Source organism: Panthera uncia, chromosome E1 (genome assembly GCF_023721935.1).
Source record: "Panthera uncia isolate 11264 chromosome E1, Puncia_PCG_1.0, whole genome shotgun sequence".
In the NCBI taxonomy this organism is placed as follows: Eukaryota; Metazoa; Chordata; class Mammalia; order Carnivora; family Felidae; genus Panthera; species Panthera uncia.
The window spans coordinates 353,011-374,035 of NC_064814.1; the positions used below are offsets into that span (position 1 = coordinate 353,011).

Genomic DNA, 21,025 nt, shown 5'->3' on the forward strand with positions numbered 1-21,025 from the left:
GGAAGGAAGGAAGGAAGGAAGGAAGGAAGGAAGGAAGGAAGGAAGGACGGACGAGGAGAGGGGGAGAGAGAAAGGAAGAAGGGAGGGAGGGAGGGGGGGGAGAGAGGGGGGAGAGAGAGGGGGAGAGAGAGAGAAGGAAGGAAGAAAGGAGAAAAGAAAGAAGCTGCAATTCAGGTTTTGAAAATATCGAGCAAGAGGGGCGCCTGGGTGGCGCAGTCGGTTGAGCGTCCGACTTCAGCCAGGTCACGATCTCGCGGTCCGTGAGTTCGAGCCCCGCGTCAGGCTCTGGGCTGATGGCTCGGAGCCTGGAGCCTGTTTCCGATTCTGTGTCTCCCTCTCTCTCTGCCCCTCCCCCGTTCATGCTCTGTCTCTCTCTGTCCCAAAAATAAATTAAAAACGTTGAAAAAAATTTAAAAAAAAAAAAAAAGAAAATATCGAGCAAGAATATTCAAAGGTGCTTCTACTTTTGGTTGTAAAAATATTTAAATGACTCATACTCAAGACTGATGAGTTCAACACTGACTTTCATTTTTGTAAAATGTCAAATGGAATGCACAAATGAAAAGACAGCTTTTAAGTGTAATCCATCTTACAGGAAAACTATTAAAAATACTCTTCTTATAAATATCTTAGCACTAGAATAAACTGCTTTTAACTGTTTTGCTATCAAATCTACTGTGTGTTTTGAAGTAAATACCAATTACTGGGAAAAAATGCCATGAAAAAAACATTTCCGGTTCTGTCATTAAAGTGCTGTATGTAAAAATTATGTGATTTGTTATGAGTGAAGATACACAAACATCAAGACGCTATTTATACAAATAATTTATTTCCAGTAGGAAAATGTATTGCTGGTGAAGCTATTGCTAACGTACTCTACTTCTGTATGATGTTACAGTGAACTTCCTGACTTGTTCAGCCTCCTTTTCCATTTTCCAAAATGATGTACATATTGCTAATTTTCCAATAAACTCATAGGTGACTTTAAGAATACATACTCTGTGTTATGCTTCAATCTGCCATAATAAACTCAATGCAAAAGGGAATGAGCTGAGGCGGCTGTTAAACGGAAAAAAGAGCGCCTGCCTGCGTGAGCGTGTGAGCGCACCTGTGCGTGCTGTGAGACTGGTGGCCACTGAGTCCGGGCACGCACACCCCCCTGGGGCTCCCCAGACCTCGGGCTCCCTGAGCCTCGGCTCCTCTGACTGCCGCCTGAGGAAAGGCCGTCTGCCCCCGCGGGCCCCACCCCACGGCCCTTCACAGGACCCCCTCCTGCCGCTTTTCAAGAGGGCCCCTGTCCTCCGACACACCGCCTGGGGTATCAACAAAGGGCCGCCGCACATGGCAGTGCGGTGCTGAGGTGTGCCCTCAGACGACCACATGCCGTGAACCCAAAACGCACGCTGTTGGGACTCGAGGCCGAGCACACATGCACTCCGCTCACCAGCGCGCCAGGGCTCTCTCGCCTCCAGATACCAGAACGTTTTGGCAAAGAGCAAAACAGGGTGCCTCTGCTTTCCAGCAAGTCAACAGCCTGCAGGAAGCAAAACCATACGTCAGAAGCTGTGTTCCAGACTCAGGACCCAGAGCCCAGCACCCTACAGACAAGCTCTCGCCTCTCGCTTTACACACAGAACGCAGACCTCACATATCAAGGGCCCAAAGATTCTGAGAACACCATGTTTTACAGCTCACCCAAAAGTGTCAGGCTTCACCTTAAGTGATAAGAGGAACCAGGGACAGTTAAGACTGTCCAGTCCTCCTGGGACAGTGCGGGGTGGGCACAGATGCAGGCCTCAGGGCTCTCAGGGAGGGCAGAGGCCCTCACCACCTGCAGATTTTGCCGTGGAACTGCGTGCATCTGCAGCATGACGACTGACCCCTCCTACTGCAATCCCCCCCTAAGGTCACATGCGACAGACACGGCGACCCCAGCAGGCCCTTCGTATCTGTCTCTAAAAGCACAATGCGGTCCTAGATCTTTGTAACAAGAAAATGGTCTTCCTGATGTTTTGACTATGCCACCTGCCTATAGTCACCTGTGACCCAGCCTCAGAGCTGTAAGGGTTTAACCTTTATATATAAAAAGCAATAAACCCCAAAAAAGTTAAATATAAAATTATTTCCCTGTGGCCCATCAATTTTACTCCTAGGTATACACGTAAAAGAAGTAAAAACAAGGACTCAAACGGGTTAAGTGTGCACCAATGTTCATAGAAACTTTGTTCACAACACTCAAAAAATGAAAGCAAGGGGCACCTGAGTGGCTTGTGGGTTAAGTGTTTGACTGTTGATTTCGGCTCAGGTCATCATACCACAATCCGCGACATCAAGGTGGGCTCTGCGTTGACAGCACAGAGCCTGCTTGGGATTCTCTCTCCCGCTCTCTCTCTGCCCACCACCCCCCCCCCCCATTCACTCTATCTCAAAACACAAAAACATTTTTTAAAAAAAGATGAAAGGACACAAGCCTGCACTGACAGGGGAGCAGGTAAATAAGATGTGGAAAACCACACAGCAGAGTGTCATTCAGCCATAAAAAGGGATGAAACTCTGCCACCTGCTACCACATGGACTAACCTTGAAGACATTATGCTCAGTGAAATGAGCCTGACAGAAAAGCACAAATCTTACACGAGTGCACATAGATGAAACACTGACAACAGGCAGGTTCACAGAGGCAGACAGAGGAGTGGTTACCAGGGGCTGCAGGGGATAGGAGAGGGGAGTCTAGCGGGGAAACAGTCTCAGTTCAGGCTGGTGAAAAGTTTTCAGCAATAGTGACAATGGTTGTACAAACTGTAAATACCACCAAATTACACACTTAAAAACAGCATAGCAAATGTTTATATTACATATATTCTATAATTTTTTTTTAAATAATATACCAAAACCATTGAATCAGGTATTTGATAGGAAAACTGTATGGTTAGGTGAACTATATCTCAACAAAGCTGAAAAAAGATTCTAAAGGGGTCCTTGAACTCACAGCAAAGAGGGAACAAAATGCTGACCACAACCTTCCTGAAGTCTCATCGGGGGCCCGTGCAGTCTGCCCCCATCACCAGCTCCAGTCTTCAGCACGACACAACACTCCATGGGGCAGGAAGACACGGTAGGCGTGAAATGAAGCACACACACACTCATCAAGGAGAAAAGCATTTTAATTCAGTAGCACAGAACAATTACTTCACATGCGAAGTCAAAGATATCTCGTCACGGTATTCACTTTTCTCACAAACTGGAACATCCAACAGTGCAAAATGTACAAAAGGTTAAAAATCAGTAAGGACTTGGGGCGCCTGGGTGACTCAGTCAGGTGAGTGTCAACTTTGGCTCAGGTCCTGATCTCCCTGTTTGTGGGTTCAAGCCCCAAATCAGACTTGCTGCTGTCAGCAAAGAGCTTGGAGCCTGCTTCAGACCTTCTGTCCCCCTCTCTCCTTGTCCCTCCCCCACTCCTGCTCGTGCTCTCTCTCAAAAATAAATAAAACTTTAAAAAAAAAAAAAAATCAGTAAGGACTTGGTCCTCCAAACAGGAAGGTGCCAGGACTGTGTCAAGAGCACCAGAGAGTGTAACTCCACCCAGGGCCCAGCCGCTCCCCTGGGAACTGAGGTACACACCACAGGCCTGTGGGGAGCAGGACCTCAGGAGAGGTCAGCACTCTGCAACAGAAGAGCTGCGGTAACAGCCAGGCCCCATCCGCCACAGGCTGCACCCCAGGCCCCAAGGTGCCTCTGCCAGGGAGAGAGTGTGGCAGCGATACCAGCATGGCCCCTTCTGGGGACATGGGACCGCCTGCCTCTACGGCTGACTTTGGCTCGAGGACCCCAGCCCCACCCCACCCCCACAGCCCTCGGGGTCAGACAGGAGTTCTGCCAGCCTTCTTGCTTTCTCTCATGGGCATCTCCCCAATAGAATCTCTACACATTTTATACTGTCTTGACATCTGTTTCCACTCAGAAGACCCAGTCAAATGTTAGTTTTCGGATGACATCACAAATCAGTCCCTCCACCACAACAACAACCATTAAGCCAGCAAAAACTGACAGACTCAACTTGTTCAGAACTCAAACATCTCATCAGAAATTTGCAGAAATCAGGAGGGTATGTTGTGAAGAAAGAGTCTACAAAATTTCAGCATTTAAGGAAATCTGTTAGGTCACTGGCTATCTGCAGACATTACAGAACCAAGACTTCAGTGACCAGACACAACAAGGAACACAGTTGTTGCAAACAGACTGGGGGGGGGGGGGTCAACAAATGGACAACAATCACCTTCAACAAGCAACAGCTGCAAACCCCTGGGGATGGGGGAGAACCTGATTTCCAAAGTTACCATATCACAGTATTATAGTTTTCAAAATGTCCAGTTTCAAAGAAAAAAAAAAAAAAAAAGCACAAAGCATACAAAGAAACAGAAATGAATAGCCTGTTCGAAGGAAAAAAGAAAAGCAGAGAAATCGTCATCCCTGAGGAAGCCCAGACACTGTACTAAAACCAGACAAAGACGTTAAACAGATTCCTCAGATATGCTCAAAGAGCTAAAGGAAACCAAGAGAACAATATCGAAAAAAATATGGAATGTCAAAAAAGAGATAGAAACTGTAAAAAGAGACCATATAAAAATTCTGAAACTGAAAAAACACCATCACTGAAATGAAAACTTCAGTCGAGCTGTACAATAACAGATCTGAACACGTGCAAGCAAGAATCCATGAACTTGAAGACAGGGCAGGCAACTGGCATCATCCAGTCTGAGGAGCAAGAGAAAAAGAAGAAAAATGAACAAGTGTTGGGCCTGGTGCCTGTGGAGCCTACGCCTCGACAAGACCTGTCTGCCAGGCCTGGCACCATCCTTCCCAGGCAGGAGACAGCACAGCTCCCTCAGGCCCCGCCAGGCACGGCAAGGGCCCACAGGAGGGTTCAGCACACGTTGTGGGGGGCCGCCAGGCTAGAGGCGACCGGCCAGTCAAGTAAAGACCACACGGGACATCTTCTCTATTTTAAGCAACAGCGAGACACTCCTCACTCGTAACGCCAACGCTCATAGTCTCTCACTCCAGCGGCTAGTGACCAGTGGGCACCGCAACATTGTAAAATATGATGGGCACGCACACGCCAGCCACTCTCGGGCACGAAAAGCAGAGAAAAGGCTCTACTGGAAGTCGAAACTACCCAGGGAGGGATTTCACCTTGTCTGTGGCACACTCGCACACAGAAGACTGGTGAGCTGAAATCAACCAAAATGCAGGGCTTTGGCGCAAATGACACCAACCAGAAAGTGAAAACAACCATGGGATGGGGGAAAATACCACAGGTCCTCTATCTGGTGAGAGGCTCCCAGAATACATAAAGAACTCATGGTAACAACAAAAAGCCTGATTTTTCAAATGAGCAAAGGATTTGAACAGACATTTCTCCAACAAAGATATCCACAGTCGGCATTAATTAAGCCGGCTCAGCGTCATTAATGAGTCACGGAAACACAAATGTGAGCCACAATGAGATACCACTCCACATCCACTAAGACAAAACCAAGTGTTTGGGAGGGTGTGGAGAAACTGGAACCTTCATGCTGGTGGAAATATAAAATGGTACTACCATTTTAGAAAAAAACTTTCCCTCAAAAAGTTAAAAATGGAGTTACCAGAAGACCCAGCAATCCCACTCCTATATGCATACCCAAGAGAACTAGAATCTTATGTCCACACAAAAACTTGTACACGGGGCACCCGGGTGCCTCAGTCAGTTAAGCGTCCGACTCTTGATTCCGGCTCAGGTCATGATCTCAGTCATGAGAGGAAGCCCCAGGTCAGGTCCTGCACTGAACATGCAGCCTGCTTGCAATTCTCTCTCTCTACCCCTCTCCCCACCTCATTCGTTCATTCTCTCTCTCTCTCTCTCTCTCTCTCTCTCTCTCTCTCAAATAAAATTTAAAAGGGGGTGCCTGGGTGGCTCAGTTGGTTAAATTGGCTCAGGTCATGATCTCCTGGTTCGTGAGTTTGAGCCCCACATGGGGCTCTGTGCTGACAGCTCAGAGCCTGGAGCCTGCTTCAGATTCTATGTCTCCCTCTCTCTCTGCCCCTCCCCTCCTCACGCTCTATCTCTCTCTCACAAATAAACATAAAAAAAATTAACTGGGGCGCCTGGGTGGCGCAGTTGGTTAAGCGTCCGACTTCAGCCAGGTCACGACCTTGCGGTCCGTGAGTTCGAGCCCCGCGTCAGGCTCTGGGCTGACAGCTCAGAGCCTGGAGCCTGCTTCAGATTCTGTGTCTCTCCCCTCTGTCTAACCCTCCCCTGCTCACGCTCTGTGTCTCTCTGTCTTTCAATAATAAATAAACATAAAAAAAAATTTTTTTTTAATTAACTTAAAAAAAAAACCTGCACACAAATGTTCACAGCAGCATTATTCATACTAGCCAAGAGGTAAAAAATCCAAATGTCCATCAGCTGATGACTGGATAAACAGTGTGGTGTATCCACAATGGAATATTATTCATCCATAAAAAAAGAACAAAGATGGGGCGCCTGGGTGGCTCAGTCGGTTGGCCGTCTGACTTCGGCTCAGGTCATGATCTCACAGCTCGTGAGTTCGAGCCCCGTATCGGGCTCTGTGCTGACAGCTCAGAGCCTGGAACCTGCTTCGGATTCTGTGTCTCCCTCTCTCTCTGCCCCTAACCCACTCACGTTCTGTCTCTGTCTCTCTCAAGAGTAAAAATTAAAAAAAAAAAAAAAAAAAAGTTTTTTAAAAACAGAAAAAAAAAAAGAACAGAGACTACATGCTACACGTAACAACACGGTTGATCTCACGGTCGTGAGAGTGAGCCCCACGTCAGACTCTATGCTGAATGTGGGCCTGCTTGGGATTTTCTCTCTCTCTCTCTCTCTCTCTCTCTCTCTCTCTCTCTCTCTGTCTCTCTGTCTCTCTCTCCCTCTGCCCCTCTCCCCCACTCATGCTCTTGCTCTGTCTCAAAATAAAATTTAAAAAATGTTTTTGCACACAAATGTTCACAGCAGCATTTTCCGTAATAGCCAAAATGTGACAAACCCAAATGTCCATCAACTGATGAATGTGGTATATCCACACAACGGAATATTATTCGGCCATAAAAAGGAACAGAGTTACATGCTACAACATGGATGAACCTTGAAAACATCACTCTAAGTGAAAGAAGTCAGGCACAAGACCGCGATCATAGGTTCCATTTATGAAAAATGACCAGAAAAGGCAAATTTAAAGAAACAGAAAGCAGATTACTGGTTGCCTGGGGTGGGTGTGTTGAGGGGAAATGGGGAGTGACTGCCCCTGAGTACAGGGGTTTCCTTTGGGGGCAGCATAAATGTTCTGAAATTAGATGATGATGACGGTCGCACAGCTCTGTAAAATATACTATAAACCACTGAACTGTACCCTCTACGTGGGTGAACTTCATGGTACATAAATTATATCTCAATAAAGCTCCCAAAAATAAATAGTAAGAGTAAATAGAATTCTGAGGGTCTAAGAGCCCTCCTCCCGCTTCACGATGCCAAACGCAAAGCCATCACTTCTGACATCCCACAGCTCAGGTGCCGCGGAGTAAGATGCAGGGTCCCAGCCATCTGTGCACAGACATCTTTATCCTGGACGGAAGTCAACCCCCCAGTGCACAGAGCACCTATGGTGAACACCCCAGGATGTGACCTTCTCCCTCCTTTGCAGGCATCCTTCCCTTCTGCCCAGAGGCACCACCAGCCACACCCAGAGATGATTCCCACCAACCAGACAGGGCCGCACTTGCACGCGTCCAGACCCGACAGCTGGGACACACTCGCTTAGAGTTCGGCGGTCCTCTCTGCGTCTGCTGCACTGTGCCCCTGTCCCCTGCACAGGCTCACTGCCAAGTTTCCTCCAGCCCTCCGCCCCCACCCCTTGCTGGTGTGAGCCTGATTCCTAGGGGACCATGATGTACTCCAGGTGATAAACAGAGGCAGTACACAACTTCTCAACAGGGAACAGCACCCCCACAGGGGTGAAAACCAGTTCTGAGGGACAAGAAGATCTCAGACATCACAATGGTTCCTGGCCCTCCAAATCCAGACACCAACATTGTATCTGTGGTACCAACATTTTGCAGCAGGGAGAAGGGGAGTCAGAAAATCAGAACGGTCGATACAAGAAGGCAGGCTGAGAAACAGGCCTAGTCCGCTCTGTCCTGCAAACAATGTTGTCGGCGAGGGCAGAGGCCCGGTGTGCTCGCGCTCACAGCCGGAGACGCGGAGTGACACGAAGCACCCAACGAGCTACACGCAGCACTGAGAGCGCAGAGCAAGCGAGCGCGGAACTCACCGTCTTCCAGCCGTGAAGGGAGCAACAGGCCTCTTCTGCCCAGTTCTGCCAACGCCAGACAGCCACCGTGCCAGGCACCGTCCGTCTCCTGAAAGCTGACACACACACAAGACCTGAGACCGGACTGCCCGCGTCCGCTCATCCCCCAACGTGCACACACTGCAGGTGTCCACGTTGTGCCTGGGAGCCTCGCTGAGACCCACCAGTGAGTTGTAACTTTTTATTTTTTTAACGGTTACTATTTTTGAGAACAGAGTGCATGCAAGCAGGTAAAAGGCAGAGACAGAGGGGGAGAGGGGAAGGGAGGGAGGGAGGGAGGGAGGGGGAGGGGGGAGAGACAGAGAGACAGAGAGAGAACACCCCAAGCAGGCTCCACACTGTCAGCACACAGCCCGACATGCTGCTCAATCCCACAAACCGCGAGATCATGACCTAAGCCGAAGTCAAGAGTCAGACACTTAACCGACTGAGCCACCAGGCGCCCTCCACCCCTCACACCGTTAGTGAGTTTTTAAAGCATCTGCTGGCTAAAGAAATAAAATTGTGAAGCACCTGGGTGGCCCAGTTGGTTAAGCATCTGACTTCCGCTCAGGTCACAATTTCAGGGCTCATGAGTTTGAGCCCCACGTCAGGGTCTCTGCTGTTAACTCAGAACCTGGAACCTGCTTTGGGTTCTGTGTCTCCCTCTCTCTCTGCCCCTTCCCCATTTGTGCTTTATCTCTCTTCCTCCCTCAAAAATAGATAAACATTAAAAATAAAAAAATTTAAAAAAATAAAATAAAATAAAATAAAGGGGCGCCTGGGTGGCGCAGTCGGTTAAGCGTCCGACTTCAGCCAGGTCACGATCTCGCGGTCTGTGAGTTCGAGCCCCGCGTCAGGCTCTGGGCTGATGGCTCGGAGCCTGGAGCCTGTTTCCGATTCTGTGTCTCCCTCTCTCTCTGCCCCTCCCCCGTTCATGCTCTGTCTCTCTCTGTCCCAAAAATAAATTAAAAACGTTGAAAAAAAAATTTTTTTTTTAAATTAAAAAAAATAAAAAAATAAAAAAGAAACTCCTGCAACTTAATGGTAGGTAAGTGCTGTGCTCAGTACTTTTCTTCAGATCTCCCGATGACAAGGAGAGGTCCTGAGGGCCCCACATGGGACCACAGAGAAAGCAGTCTGCAGATATGCGTCAGCAGGACGCCCAGGCTCTACACACCATTCCTGCCACGGCCGCGTGTGCCAGCTGACTACACAGCCAAGGACTCAGCCTGTTCAAGTCACCAAAACCCCGGTAACTTGAGGCGTTCACAGAAAGAGGTGGGGAGATCTCCCTTCCTGGCTCAGAGCAGAGATTAAAAAGTTAGAATGGAAAGTCTTCTAGAGAATTGTTTCACACTATTTGAAACACAGGCTTTTAATACATGATTATGCCAATGAACCAACAGGTAAAATTTTATATCTAATAAAATTGTCCCTGAAGTGGTCTGGAAGCCCTCTTGTTTAAGGTACACCTCTGACATTAGGACCAGTGAGAGGAGTTTCTTAGACTCACAAGGGCTGTCCTGAGAGCTTCTACATTTGGCTGCCAACATAAACAGTGAAATACGCTTCCCCAAAAAGCAAGAGACTTTGCAGGGCTCTTTCCTACCCTAAACCCAACAGTTTGATGTTGGAATGTTCAGGAAAACCAACTAGATTGCATGCCTCACAAGCAACAAGCACAAGAACATTCAGACAGGAGAGAGCGAGTCTCATGCGTTCACTCAGCAGGTCCCTCCCTCATGTCAGGGCCTGTGGAGGCAGACTCACCAAGTCCCCTTGAACCTCACCATCAACCAGCACCAACTTACAATTCCAATTACAAATTTTTAAGTTCCAAATGTTTTTAAAAATTTCTTTAATGTTTCATTTTATTTTTGAGAGAGACAGAGACAGAGCGTGAGTGGAGGAGGGGCAGAAAGAGAGGGAGACACAGAATCTGAAGCAGGCTCCAGGCTCCGAGCTATCGTCACAGAGTCTGACGCAGGGCAGGGCTCGAACTCACCAACTGTGAGATCATGACCTGAGCTGAAGTCAGATGCTCAACCGACTGAGCCACCCAGGTGCCCCAAGTTCCAGATGTTTTATTAAATATCTGTCCCAAAGATTTTACGACCATTTCAAATTTTAATATTGGCACTTTTGTGTACTTCAGAATTTTAACTAGAAAGAGATGCTTTGGGGCAGTGGGTGGCGCCTGTCTGTGGAGTCCTGCCCCGAGGTAACGCCGCCAGGGCCAGGGAGGGGAGGTGCACAGGTACCAAAGGACACCTGCACATCCAGGGGACAAGACACGGAGAAGGGGACGATGGCCATGTTGCTCACACTGGTCCTATGGGGCTCAATGTAAAGCCACCTGAGGACGTGTGTGGCTTCGTGCTACATAACCTGGCCTAGAAACAGAGCAGGGAGAGGAGAGGCGTATGCTCACAGTTAATGACATTAATGTCCTGTTCTGACCCTTTCAGAAAAAGCTGGCAGCTCACCGTATGTCACTGTATGTCCCACAAAACAAGGGACAAGATCCCAGCTATGCCAGGTGACCAGCCAGTCCTGTGGCCCCCACCCCACACACATCTTCCACCCAACAAGCTCCTGCCTCTCAGGGTCTTCAAGCATTCTGGGCTGGGGGGGACCCCTCTGTGAGCCAGGCTCTGCAGTCAGGTAATTTCATGCCTCTGCACACAAGCCCTTTCCCTCAATGGCCTGCTTGCGGCTCCAGGCTGCCAGCTCTGGGAATCAAGAGCAGTGAGACAGTTTCCACCCTGCACGACCTCACTACAGAACTCAGAGGAGCTTACTGCAATGACAAGACAACGGCAAAGAAGTGTCTGGGGATTAAACCAATGAAGATGACTAAAGGAGACCACGGGTCCAGGCCAGAAGGCCAGATGTCTGGCCAAGAGGAAATGTATGCCAGGAGTGTGGTCAAGATGCACTAGGGTGAAGGGCCCCAGGCTTCCAGGCAGAGACACAGTGGCCGGAGGAGTGAGGGAGGCTCAGGAACACTGGAGCAGCCACCGCCAGGAAAAGCCAGCACCAGGGACGCCACCGGCAGGGGCAGGAGGGGACTGGTGCAAAGGGAAGGAAGGAGGCTGGGCAAAGAAGAGCCCGAGGGAGGGCTGGGTAAAGAGACAGCATTACCCCCAGAGGGCAGGTGCAGAAATGCGCTAAGAAGGAAATAGAGAAAAAGACTTGAGATAGACCTGCTGTGCCCTGGGCAAAGGGGCCAGGGAGGAAAGGCTCCAGAGCTCTGGCTCAAAGTGCTGCCCTCTCCGGAGAGCAGGAGGCTCCCCCGTGGTCACACAAGAGCCACCTCTCAGAGCCGCCCTGGACCAGCGACATCCAGCATCATCAGCATACCCAACACCACACCCCCAGAAAAGAAACCCAAGAGGACACCCTAAAACAAGCCAGCAGAAGGGTACCTGGGTGGATCAGTCGGTTAAGCGGCCGACTTCAGCTCAGGTCACGATCTCACAGTTGGTGAGTTTGAGCCCCGCGTCGGGCCCTGTGCTGACAGCTCGGAACCTGAAGCCTGCTTCAGACTCTGTCTCCCTCTCTCTCTGACCCTCCCCTGCTCATAAGCGTGTGCGCTGTCTCTCAAGAATAAACATTAACATTTTTTTTAATAAATAAAAAGTAAATAAAAATAAATAAACAAGCCAGCAGAATCATCACATGGACAGGGAGCACTTTCTTTTCCCTAACTCGGGCGTTTCAGAGTGACAGTAAGGAGTGCACGTTTTCCGCTAGGCAGACAACGGTGAAATGTTTCCACTGGAAGACACACTGGCCAGACACACAGCATTGTTCTGCAAAAGGTGACCCACATGTGACATCTTGTTCCCCTGCACTCCTCCAATTGTGGCTGAGCAGGCTCGAGACAAGCTCCAGAAGAAGGCTGCTCCGGGGGGAGGGCACGTCCTGCAGGTGCTCACAGAGCACCCTCGGCAGTTAGTGTGCATAGCTGAGCCCAGGAGGGTAGACAGACCCTCTCCTACACCCACAGCAACAGCCCCAGAAGATCAGCAGCCGGCTAACGAGGGCAGGAGTGAGGCTGGGCCCAACCAACACCCTTCGTAGAAGCACCTGCTTCTGAAACCCCCAGAGAGGTTTCCACGAGCAAAGTTAACAGTCCTCTGGGACTGTGCACCTAACAGTGCACCCTTGGTGCCAGAGTCTCTGCTCTGCCCCCTGGCCTGCAGACCCCAGGCCCAGACCCCAAGGACCTGCCATTTGTGCATCCCAGCCCACACCTGCACCACGGGCTACCTAGACACAACATGACCATTACCACATGTGGCTATTTAAATTCAAATCCAGTAAAATTAGGGGTGTCTGGGTGCCTCAGTCGGTTGGGTGTCCAATGTCGGCTCAGGTCATGATCTCACAGTTTGTGGGTTCGAGCCCCATTTCGGGCTCTGTGCTGACAGCTCAGAGTCTGGAGCCTGCTTCAGATTCTGTGTCTCCCTCTCTCTCTGCCCCTCCCCTGCTCACACTCTCTCTCTCTCTCTCTCTCAAAAATAAATAAACGTTAAAAAAAATTCTGTTCTAAAAAGAAAGATAACAGAAATAACTAGAGTTCTCGAATTTAACTTCAAAAAAAAGAAAAAAAGGCTGCGGAGGCTCTGACAAACAGCTCAATTGAAAGAAAATGTAAAAGGATAGAAGAAAAGCCACTGCTTTCAACCAGAAACACGTCTCCCTTTGATCTTCTCACATACCTGAAACAATCCAACACGGACCCAACCACATCATCCGCCAGCTCTTTGGGGAGCCTCGCAGCCATCCTACCAATTCTGAAAGAGAGAAGCAGCACTCTGTCAGCATCACGGGCCCGTCGTGAGGGGGCCCGAGCCACCAGGACCTGTCCCCGGCAATTTTCCCTCCCCCCAGAGAGCAGGAAAGACAGGTAGACCCAGGGCAAGCCTCACACACACTCTGCTCTACACAAGGCCACCTGCCTGGTAGGGAGCCCCATCCTAGTGACATAAACAGACAGACACAGGCATCTCCTGAGGGAGGGAGACAAAGGGGTGGGAGTGCCCACGGGACAGCCCCATGCTACCAATGGTCAATGGCACCCCTGTCGGCCTGACCCCTCCAGGCCACCTCCCCGCATGGCAGGCTGCCGCACATCCACACCAGACACCCCCTGACATGGATCAGCATCCCTCCGGGCCCGGCCCACCCCACCCCACCCACACATGACTTGGGGCTCAGAGGCTGCCTGCTGCTGACGCGAACACCTCCCCCCATGAGGGCACCTCTCTGTACGCCGTTCCTCAGGCAAACAGAGGACCAACACCAGTCTCCCTCTCAGGGGCTCTGGGATTAGATAAGGCTGTGCCGGCCTCCGCTCGCTATACAGTGACCGCGCCTGCCTGTGAAAGGGACAGGTACTGTGCTGCTGAGGACACAGAACTGAAAGAAAAGGAACCTCTGAAAGGCAAGAAAGGCAAGTGGATATGCTCATAACTCCGCCCACTCTAGCCAGACAGGCAAGGAAATGAAGCCCCCTCATTCCCCAGTAATTACCTTTAAAATGAGAACATAAAACAATAAATGTAAATGAGAAAAACTGTTCCACCTTATAAAAATCTCGAAGCTGTTCCCAGCTTTCAACTGCACAAGACGCGCTGAATGACAGGATGTCCCCCCTGCGGAGGGACAGCAGGCACCTACCCTTTGGCCGCAGACCACCGCACAATCGTGTCCTGGTCCTTCAGCCCGATCAGCAGCTGCTCTGCAAGAACACGGGAAAGCCAGGTCTGAGCTCTACGCGCTCACCCGAGTGCTGGGGAAGTTCATTTCCGAGCCTGAACATAACCCACCCTGCAGAGCACTCGAGCACCGTGAAGGGAGTCACATCAAGAATGTTAATTCTAATTATTCTAATTCTTCGTTTTTAAAAACCTACTCCTGCCATCGTTGCTACAAAGTAGATCCACCCACCAGAGCCGTCACTGGGCAGAAAGCACCAAGTGAGGAAGACTTCCCAGAGGCCAGTTCTGCAAGAGGGTGCAGAAAAGGGGCTCTGCTGGGGTCTCGGGCACAGGCCAAATTCCAGAATAGCCACACAGGGGCCCGAAGGAAGTCGGGAGAGCCCAGAGGCTGCTCAGAAAAGAGCCTGGCAATCCTCAGTCAGCAGAAACCTTGACCAAGGGCACCAGGCAGCCTGGGAAAGGCTGACACAGAGGAAGGATGGGAGCCTGTGAATGGGTCGAGTCCACTGCGACCAGGGCAGTACAGGGCCCCTGAGGGCGTGGGGGCAGACAGCTCTGGGAAGGGGAGGAAAACAGGGGAGGCACAGGGCTGTCCTTCATGGACAGGGAGGCTGGCCCTGCCGGGTACACCTGGCGGGAGTCGGGGAGCAGGCAGGGTGTACGGGGCCAGGAGCTGTCAAAGAGTGAGAGCGGGGCAGGGCCCAAGACAGCCACGCCTCCATCCCCTCAGGAGAAGGCCTGAGGCCACCAGCGCAATACACCCAGGCCAGGCTTGGGGGAAGACTGAAGGCATGGAGCTGTCCTGAGGTGCCTAGGGAGTGAGGTGGAAATAGGAGGGCTCACACAGGGGAGCAAACAGCGAACAGAAAGACAGGGTCCAGGAACCAAAGGGTCGTGGGCCCCCAGACTACAGACCAGCAGCCACGAACTCCATGAAAGGTGAGGGCGGGGAAGGTCACGGAAGGCCACGTGCTGCCGGCACAGAGGTGGCAAAGGTGCGCAGCCAATAAATGTACCTGGGAGGAGCCTCGCCGCCACCCAGAGACCAGAGCCCACAGGGACTGCACCCACCTATCACGCTCTCCACCTCCTCGGGGACATCACAGTCTCCGTCACCAGCGGGAGTCTCGGCATGCACTGTCGGCTCCCGCGGACTCTGGGTGCAGAGCTGCAGGTTAGCGGCCAGCGAGCGGCAGCCGCGCTGGTACCTGCACAAACACACGTGACCTCAGACCAGCGGCCATGCCTGCCGGAGCCTCGAGGACAAATTATCTCGACAGAAATCAAGAATCTGGTGTCCCTTAGAATCTTAAAGGATGTCTGTGACAATTCCATGTGTTTTTCAGAGACAGGACAGAAAACAAATGGAGCGGCTAGCGGCTGGCATCCGCAAGGTCAGCCACAGGATCCTGCACTACTCAGAAGCCCCCGAGTACTGTGCGGTGTCCAGGCAGAAAGGCAGGGGACAGAGCAGGACTGCAGGAGGGCGCCAGGGCACTCATCAGCCCATGGGCGTTGGCCTTCTTCACAAGGCGCTCTGCCTCTTACCCCTACTGCCCCTCAGGCCCCCAGCCACCCCGGACCTTGCAGCTCACACGGCCAGCCCCTGCGGATGCTGTCTCTGGAGCCTCCCTCTCAGGCCCCACCAGCCACAGCCCTCCTCCCCCCAGCCGAGGCCACTGGCATCATCCGTGTGCTGCGAGGGCATCAGCACAGGCCAGATCCACCGTCCGACTCTGCACAGCTCCTGAGCGTCCGGCTGCCACGGTGTCCCCATCTGTCAGAGGAGGCCCTTACCTAGAGGCCTGTGACAAGTCAGATGCAAGGATGTGCACGAAAGGCCATCGCTGCTGCCCTTCCTCCTGGAAGGCGGGCACCAGTGCGTGGTGCTGAGGTAAGTACACACGGCCAGCCTGGCGGGTGGCCCTGGATCGGCACACAGCCTGGAGCACAAAAGGTGCCTGAGTCAAGGCACAGACTGCATCTGGGGGCGGCAGCCTGAGGCGGACTCCTGAGCGCAGACAGCTAGAGCTTCACAGGCAGAGCCCGAAACCTGAACACCAGCTCGAGCACTGATAACTGTGGCCCTGAGCAGCTGGTTAACTCTCTGGACCGGTTTCCAACCGAGAACGAGGACAGTGGCAGGCGGCCCACCTTCTGACGTTCATGCAATCCTCTCCTCTGGGTACAGCCCAGACCCAGTGACTCCTGCTGGGAGAGCGCAGCGGTGAGGAGACGTCCTTCCCAAGGCGGCTCAGGGAGACTGTGGCTTCCGTCTTGCTGCCCCCCTCTCGCTGACAGAAGCTGGCCACTGCACTGTGCACTGCCTGGCGCCAAGAGCTCTGGAAGGTCGCCAGCAGATAGCCCACGAGGAACAGAGTCTTACCGGCAACGCTAGGAGCCTGCCTGGCTGCAGGGCCCCCGCCAAGTCAAGCCTGGAGACGGCAGCGGGCCTGGCCAATACCTTCGTGAAGCCTCAGACAGACTCTGACCACAGGACCCTGCTAAGTTACACCCAGATTCCCAATCCACAGAAATGGTGACGATAAAGATGCATCATCGCAGGGCGACTGGAGGGCTCAGTTGGTTGAGCATCCAACTCTTGATTTCAGCTCAGGTCATGAACGCAGGGTCATGGGATCCAGCCCCGCACTGGATTCTGTGCTTGGCATGGAGCCTGCTTAAGATTCTCTCTCTCTCCTTCTCTCTGCCCCTCATCTACTCGCTTGCTCTCTCTCTCAAATAAGTTTTTTTTTAAAAAATACATTTTAAGCTACTAAACTTTGGAGTATTCTTTCACATAACTGTGATGTTGTCATATATAATAAGAGACATATATTTGATCTTTGACCATTTTTGGATGAAGGTGTCTTCCGTTATGTCAATGAAGTGACTTCTAGAAAGCCCCTAGGTCACCTAAGGATGGGGACTGCTAACTGAGGGAACCAACCACGCGACTGGAGGGTTGGAACTCTCAGTCCCACCACCACAAGGAAGGAGGGGAGCCAAAGGCTGAGTCAATCACCCATGGCCAATGATTTAATCAATTGTGCCTCTGTGACAAAGGCTCCAAAAAACCCAAAAGGATGGGGTTTGGAGAGCTTCTGGATTGGTGAGCACATGGAGACCCAGGGAGGGTGGCTGTGCCCCAACACCTCACCCTCTGCACCTCTTCCATCTGGCTGTTCCTGAGTTATATCCTTTTATAATAAACTGGTGAGCGGTAAACAAAACGTTTCTCTGAGCTCTGTGAGCTGCTCTGGCACATTGATCAAGCCTGAGAAGGGAGATGTGGGTCAGTTGAGTCACAGGTGACAACCTGGACCCACTACTGGCATCTGAAGTAATGAAGGAAGTGGGGAGGGGGGCAGACTTTGTAGGACTGACCTCTTAACCTGAGGGATCAGACAAGATTTCCAAGTGGACAGGGTCAGAATGGAGTTTAACTGCGGGACACCCAGCTGGAGTCCAAGAACAGACTAGTGTGGGGAAAAAAAACACCTCAGAGTTGGGGGTCAGAACCAGAGGAGCGGCAGGTAGCTAATCCAGGGAGAGTAGCCAGCAGCCACCACAGAACACGCTCACGGTGACAGATCACACACAGTGGCTGCTGTCCTTGTCCCTGTTCTCCTCAAATGAGTACACATGCCGATTACTCGGTAGGAAAAGTACTCACCTTAACCCTCAGTAACCAGTAACTCTAAAGATGACAGACGCGTCAGGTGCCAATCGGACCTACCCTTCCGCCACAAACAACTACAAAACCTGGACAAAAGTCAGCCACTGGCACCCACGAGAAGTCAACCAAGTACAGGCTACAATTGTGCACAGCAAGCAGGTGCCCAGGTGCACCCCACCTTCACACCCCTGCTTCGTCCCCAGCAGTACTTCTTTGTTTTCTGAGAGAGAGAGAGAGAGAGAGAGAGAGAGAGAGAGCGCGCGCACACACATGCACAAGCAGGGGAGAGGGACAGAGGAAGAGACAGAGGATCTAAGCGGGCTCCACACTCAGTTCAGAGCCCAACATGGGGCTCAACCCCTTGACCCTGGTTTCATGACCTGAACCAAAATCAAAAGTCAAATAATGCTCAACAGACTGAGCCACCCAGATGCCCCCATCCCAAAAGTACTTTTTTTTTTCCCAACGTTTCTTTATTTTTAAGAGAAGGAGACAGAGTGAGTGGGGGAGGGGCAGAGAGAGAGAGGGAGACACAGAATCTGAAAGCAGGCTCCAGGCTCTGAGCTGTCAGCACAGAGCCTGACAAGAGGCTCGAATTCCTAAACCATGAGATCATGACCTGAGCTGAAGTTGGACGCTTCACTGACTGAGTCACCCAGGCACCCCCAAAGGTACTTTCTAAACCCCAGCACAAGAAAGGAGGGTCCAAGCAGAGAGCAGCAGTTTTGCTGGCTTGAATAAAAAATATTCATGACTACAGAGATGGCTAGTATTTGGGGACAGATGTTGGAGAAAAAGTAGCTACTGAGAAGGAAGCCACAATTCTGCACAGAAGTCTCCTTGGATCCCTGGACAACCTCTAAGATGTGCAAGAGCACGGCAAGACCCAGAAGCACCACCTGAGAACAGCCGGGAGGCTGAGAGCTGAGCGGAGTTCGGAGGTCATATAATGCTGGGGAGTCACTGAGATGTGGGCCCAGCAAGGGGAACCAAACAGCCGTGCACTGGAAGTGAGGAGCACACTGTAGGAGCAAGAGCTATGCTCCAGGGAGAAGGAACGGAAAGAAGTCCAACCTAACAAGGACTCAGGAGGAGGGTGCAGGACCAGTGAGTTACCAGCCTGCCAACAGGCTTGCTCCTCATCAAGGGAAGACAGCCAACAGCAGAAGTGTACTGAAGATTAAAAAAAAAAAAAAAAAATGAAATGAAATGAAAAAAAAAAAAAGTACAGGGGTGACTGGGTGGCTCAGTCAATTGAGCATCTGACTTCGGCTCGGGTCATGATCTCACGGCTCATGAGTTCGAGCCCCGCGTCGGGCTCTGTGCTGACAGCTCGGAGCCCGGAACCTGCTTCGGATTCTGTGTCTCCCTCTCTCTCTGCCCCTCCCCTGCTCATGCTCTGTCTCTTTCTCTCTCTCTCTCAAAAATAAATAAACGTTTAAAAAATTTGTTTTGGTGCACCTGGGTGGCTCAGTCTTTGGGCGTCCGACTTTGGCTCAGGTCATGATCTCACAGCCCGTGAGTTCGAGCCCCACGTCAGGTTCTGTGCTGACCACTCAGAGCCTGGAGCCTGTTTCAGATTCTGTGTCTCCCTCGCTCTCTGACCCTCCCCCGTTCATGCTCTGTCTCTGTCTCAAAAATAAATAAACGTTAAAAAAAAAATTTTTTTTAATAAATAAAATAAAAAATAAAAATAAATAAAAAATTTGTTTTCAGAAATAAATAAATAAGGGGCACCTGGGTGGGTCAGTCGGCTAGGTGCAGGCTTCAGCTCAGGTCATGATCTCATGGTTAGTGAATTCAAGCCCCACATTAGGCTCTGTGCTGTCAGGACAGAGCCTGCTGTGGATTCTGGGTTTCCCTTTCTCTCTGCTCCTCTCCCACTTGCACTCCCTCTTTGTCTCTCTTAAAAAATAAATCAATAAATTTGTCGTACCTGTGATGGTCAATTTTATGTGTCAACTCAAGTGGGATACAGAGTTCCCAGCTACTCGGTCAACCATTATTCTGTGTATGCCTGTGACAGTGTGTCTGGATGAGAGTTCACATTTAAACTAGTAAACTGAATAAAACAGACTGCCCTCCCCGGTGTGGGTGGGCCTCACCAAATCAGTTGAAGACCCGAACAGAGCAAAGAGGCCGACCCTCCCCTTAGTCAAAAGGAATTCTTCCTGTCTTTAGACTCAAATGCCATCAGCTCTCCTGGGCCTCCAGCTTTCTGACTCACCCTACAGATCTTGGGACTTCAGCCTCCACAATCACATGAGCCCATTCTTTACAAGTCTATGTGTATGCACACACATACCCTCTCACCCTGTTGGTTCTGTCTCCCTGGAAAACCCTAACGTATTACTGAATGTTTTCTCTACAGTTTCAGAAACTAACCACCAACATTTAGACTCACAAACAACTTCTCACAGAACAAGCTCTATGACCCAAAAGTTAATTTCAGTAAAACATCACTAAGACATACCACAGTTCTCTGGAATTTACTGTAATCTGAGACAAAGGCTGAGCTGAACCTTGCCAAGCAATTCTTCCCAAACCAGTCATATCAATACTTGAAATAAACTGAACACTGTTAGCTCTCTCCAGCCACCGTGGAGTCGCACAGAGGCTCACGTGCACTGGAGACCCCACTCCACCTGTCCCCCACCACCCCGGCCAAGGAAGGCACTGCTGCCAGCCTCCCAGGAGGCTGCGTGACGGGCCCAACAGGTGGACTCATGAAGCCGCCCACCCTGAGCCACACACCTTTGCATGCCTGCATCAGCCGTGAGAGCCTGGGAACGTGGAGTTGGTGGGAGCTCTGTGTGCGGAACACCCAGTCAACCTAATCAGGGCTGACGACCAGAGACGAGGGGAAGGGGTTGGCCTCTGCGAACCCGACAGTGGGGACGGCCCGGATGCAGCGGGCTGCAGCTGCATGGTGGTGGAGGCCTGCAGCCGAGCCTCAGGCAAGGAGGTCACTGACCAATACTTCAAATGCAAAAAACGAACAAAGAGAAAACTTGCTTCTTGTTACTCAAAAACAAAACGAAACAAAACAAGGGAACTGAAGACCGTGAAGCACACAGTATAGGGAACACAGAAGGGCCTCCTTCCACGGGAGGCACTGTCACAAGCCATCTGTCCACTGAAGCAGGCCACCTCAGACTGTGAAGTTCCCACCCGCAGGCAGAGGCAGTGTGGTTTTCTGAACCGGCCCTGAGAGAGAGCCTGCTCTCTGTGAAAGAACCTTGTGTTCAGTCTTATCGTTACTGGAG

At 51.1% G+C, this 21,025-nt stretch overlaps 1 protein-coding gene across 1 annotated transcript in view; it reads right to left on the reverse strand.

Annotated features, from left to right (window-relative positions):
- TBCD (tubulin folding cofactor D) overlaps positions 1-21,025 on the reverse strand; it is a 160,019-nt gene that overhangs the window by 107,728 nt on the left and 31,266 nt on the right. Inside the window, exons 10-13 of the mRNA XM_049635394.1 lie at positions 15,152-15,288; positions 14,040-14,100; positions 13,079-13,153; positions 8,331-8,425 (exon numbers count right to left, since the gene is read on the reverse strand). Of these exons, the coding sequence (XP_049491351.1) occupies positions 8,331-8,425; positions 13,079-13,153; positions 14,040-14,100; positions 15,152-15,288 (368 nt within the window). The remainder of the gene's footprint in view (positions 1-8,330; positions 8,426-13,078; positions 13,154-14,039; positions 14,101-15,151; positions 15,289-21,025) is intronic.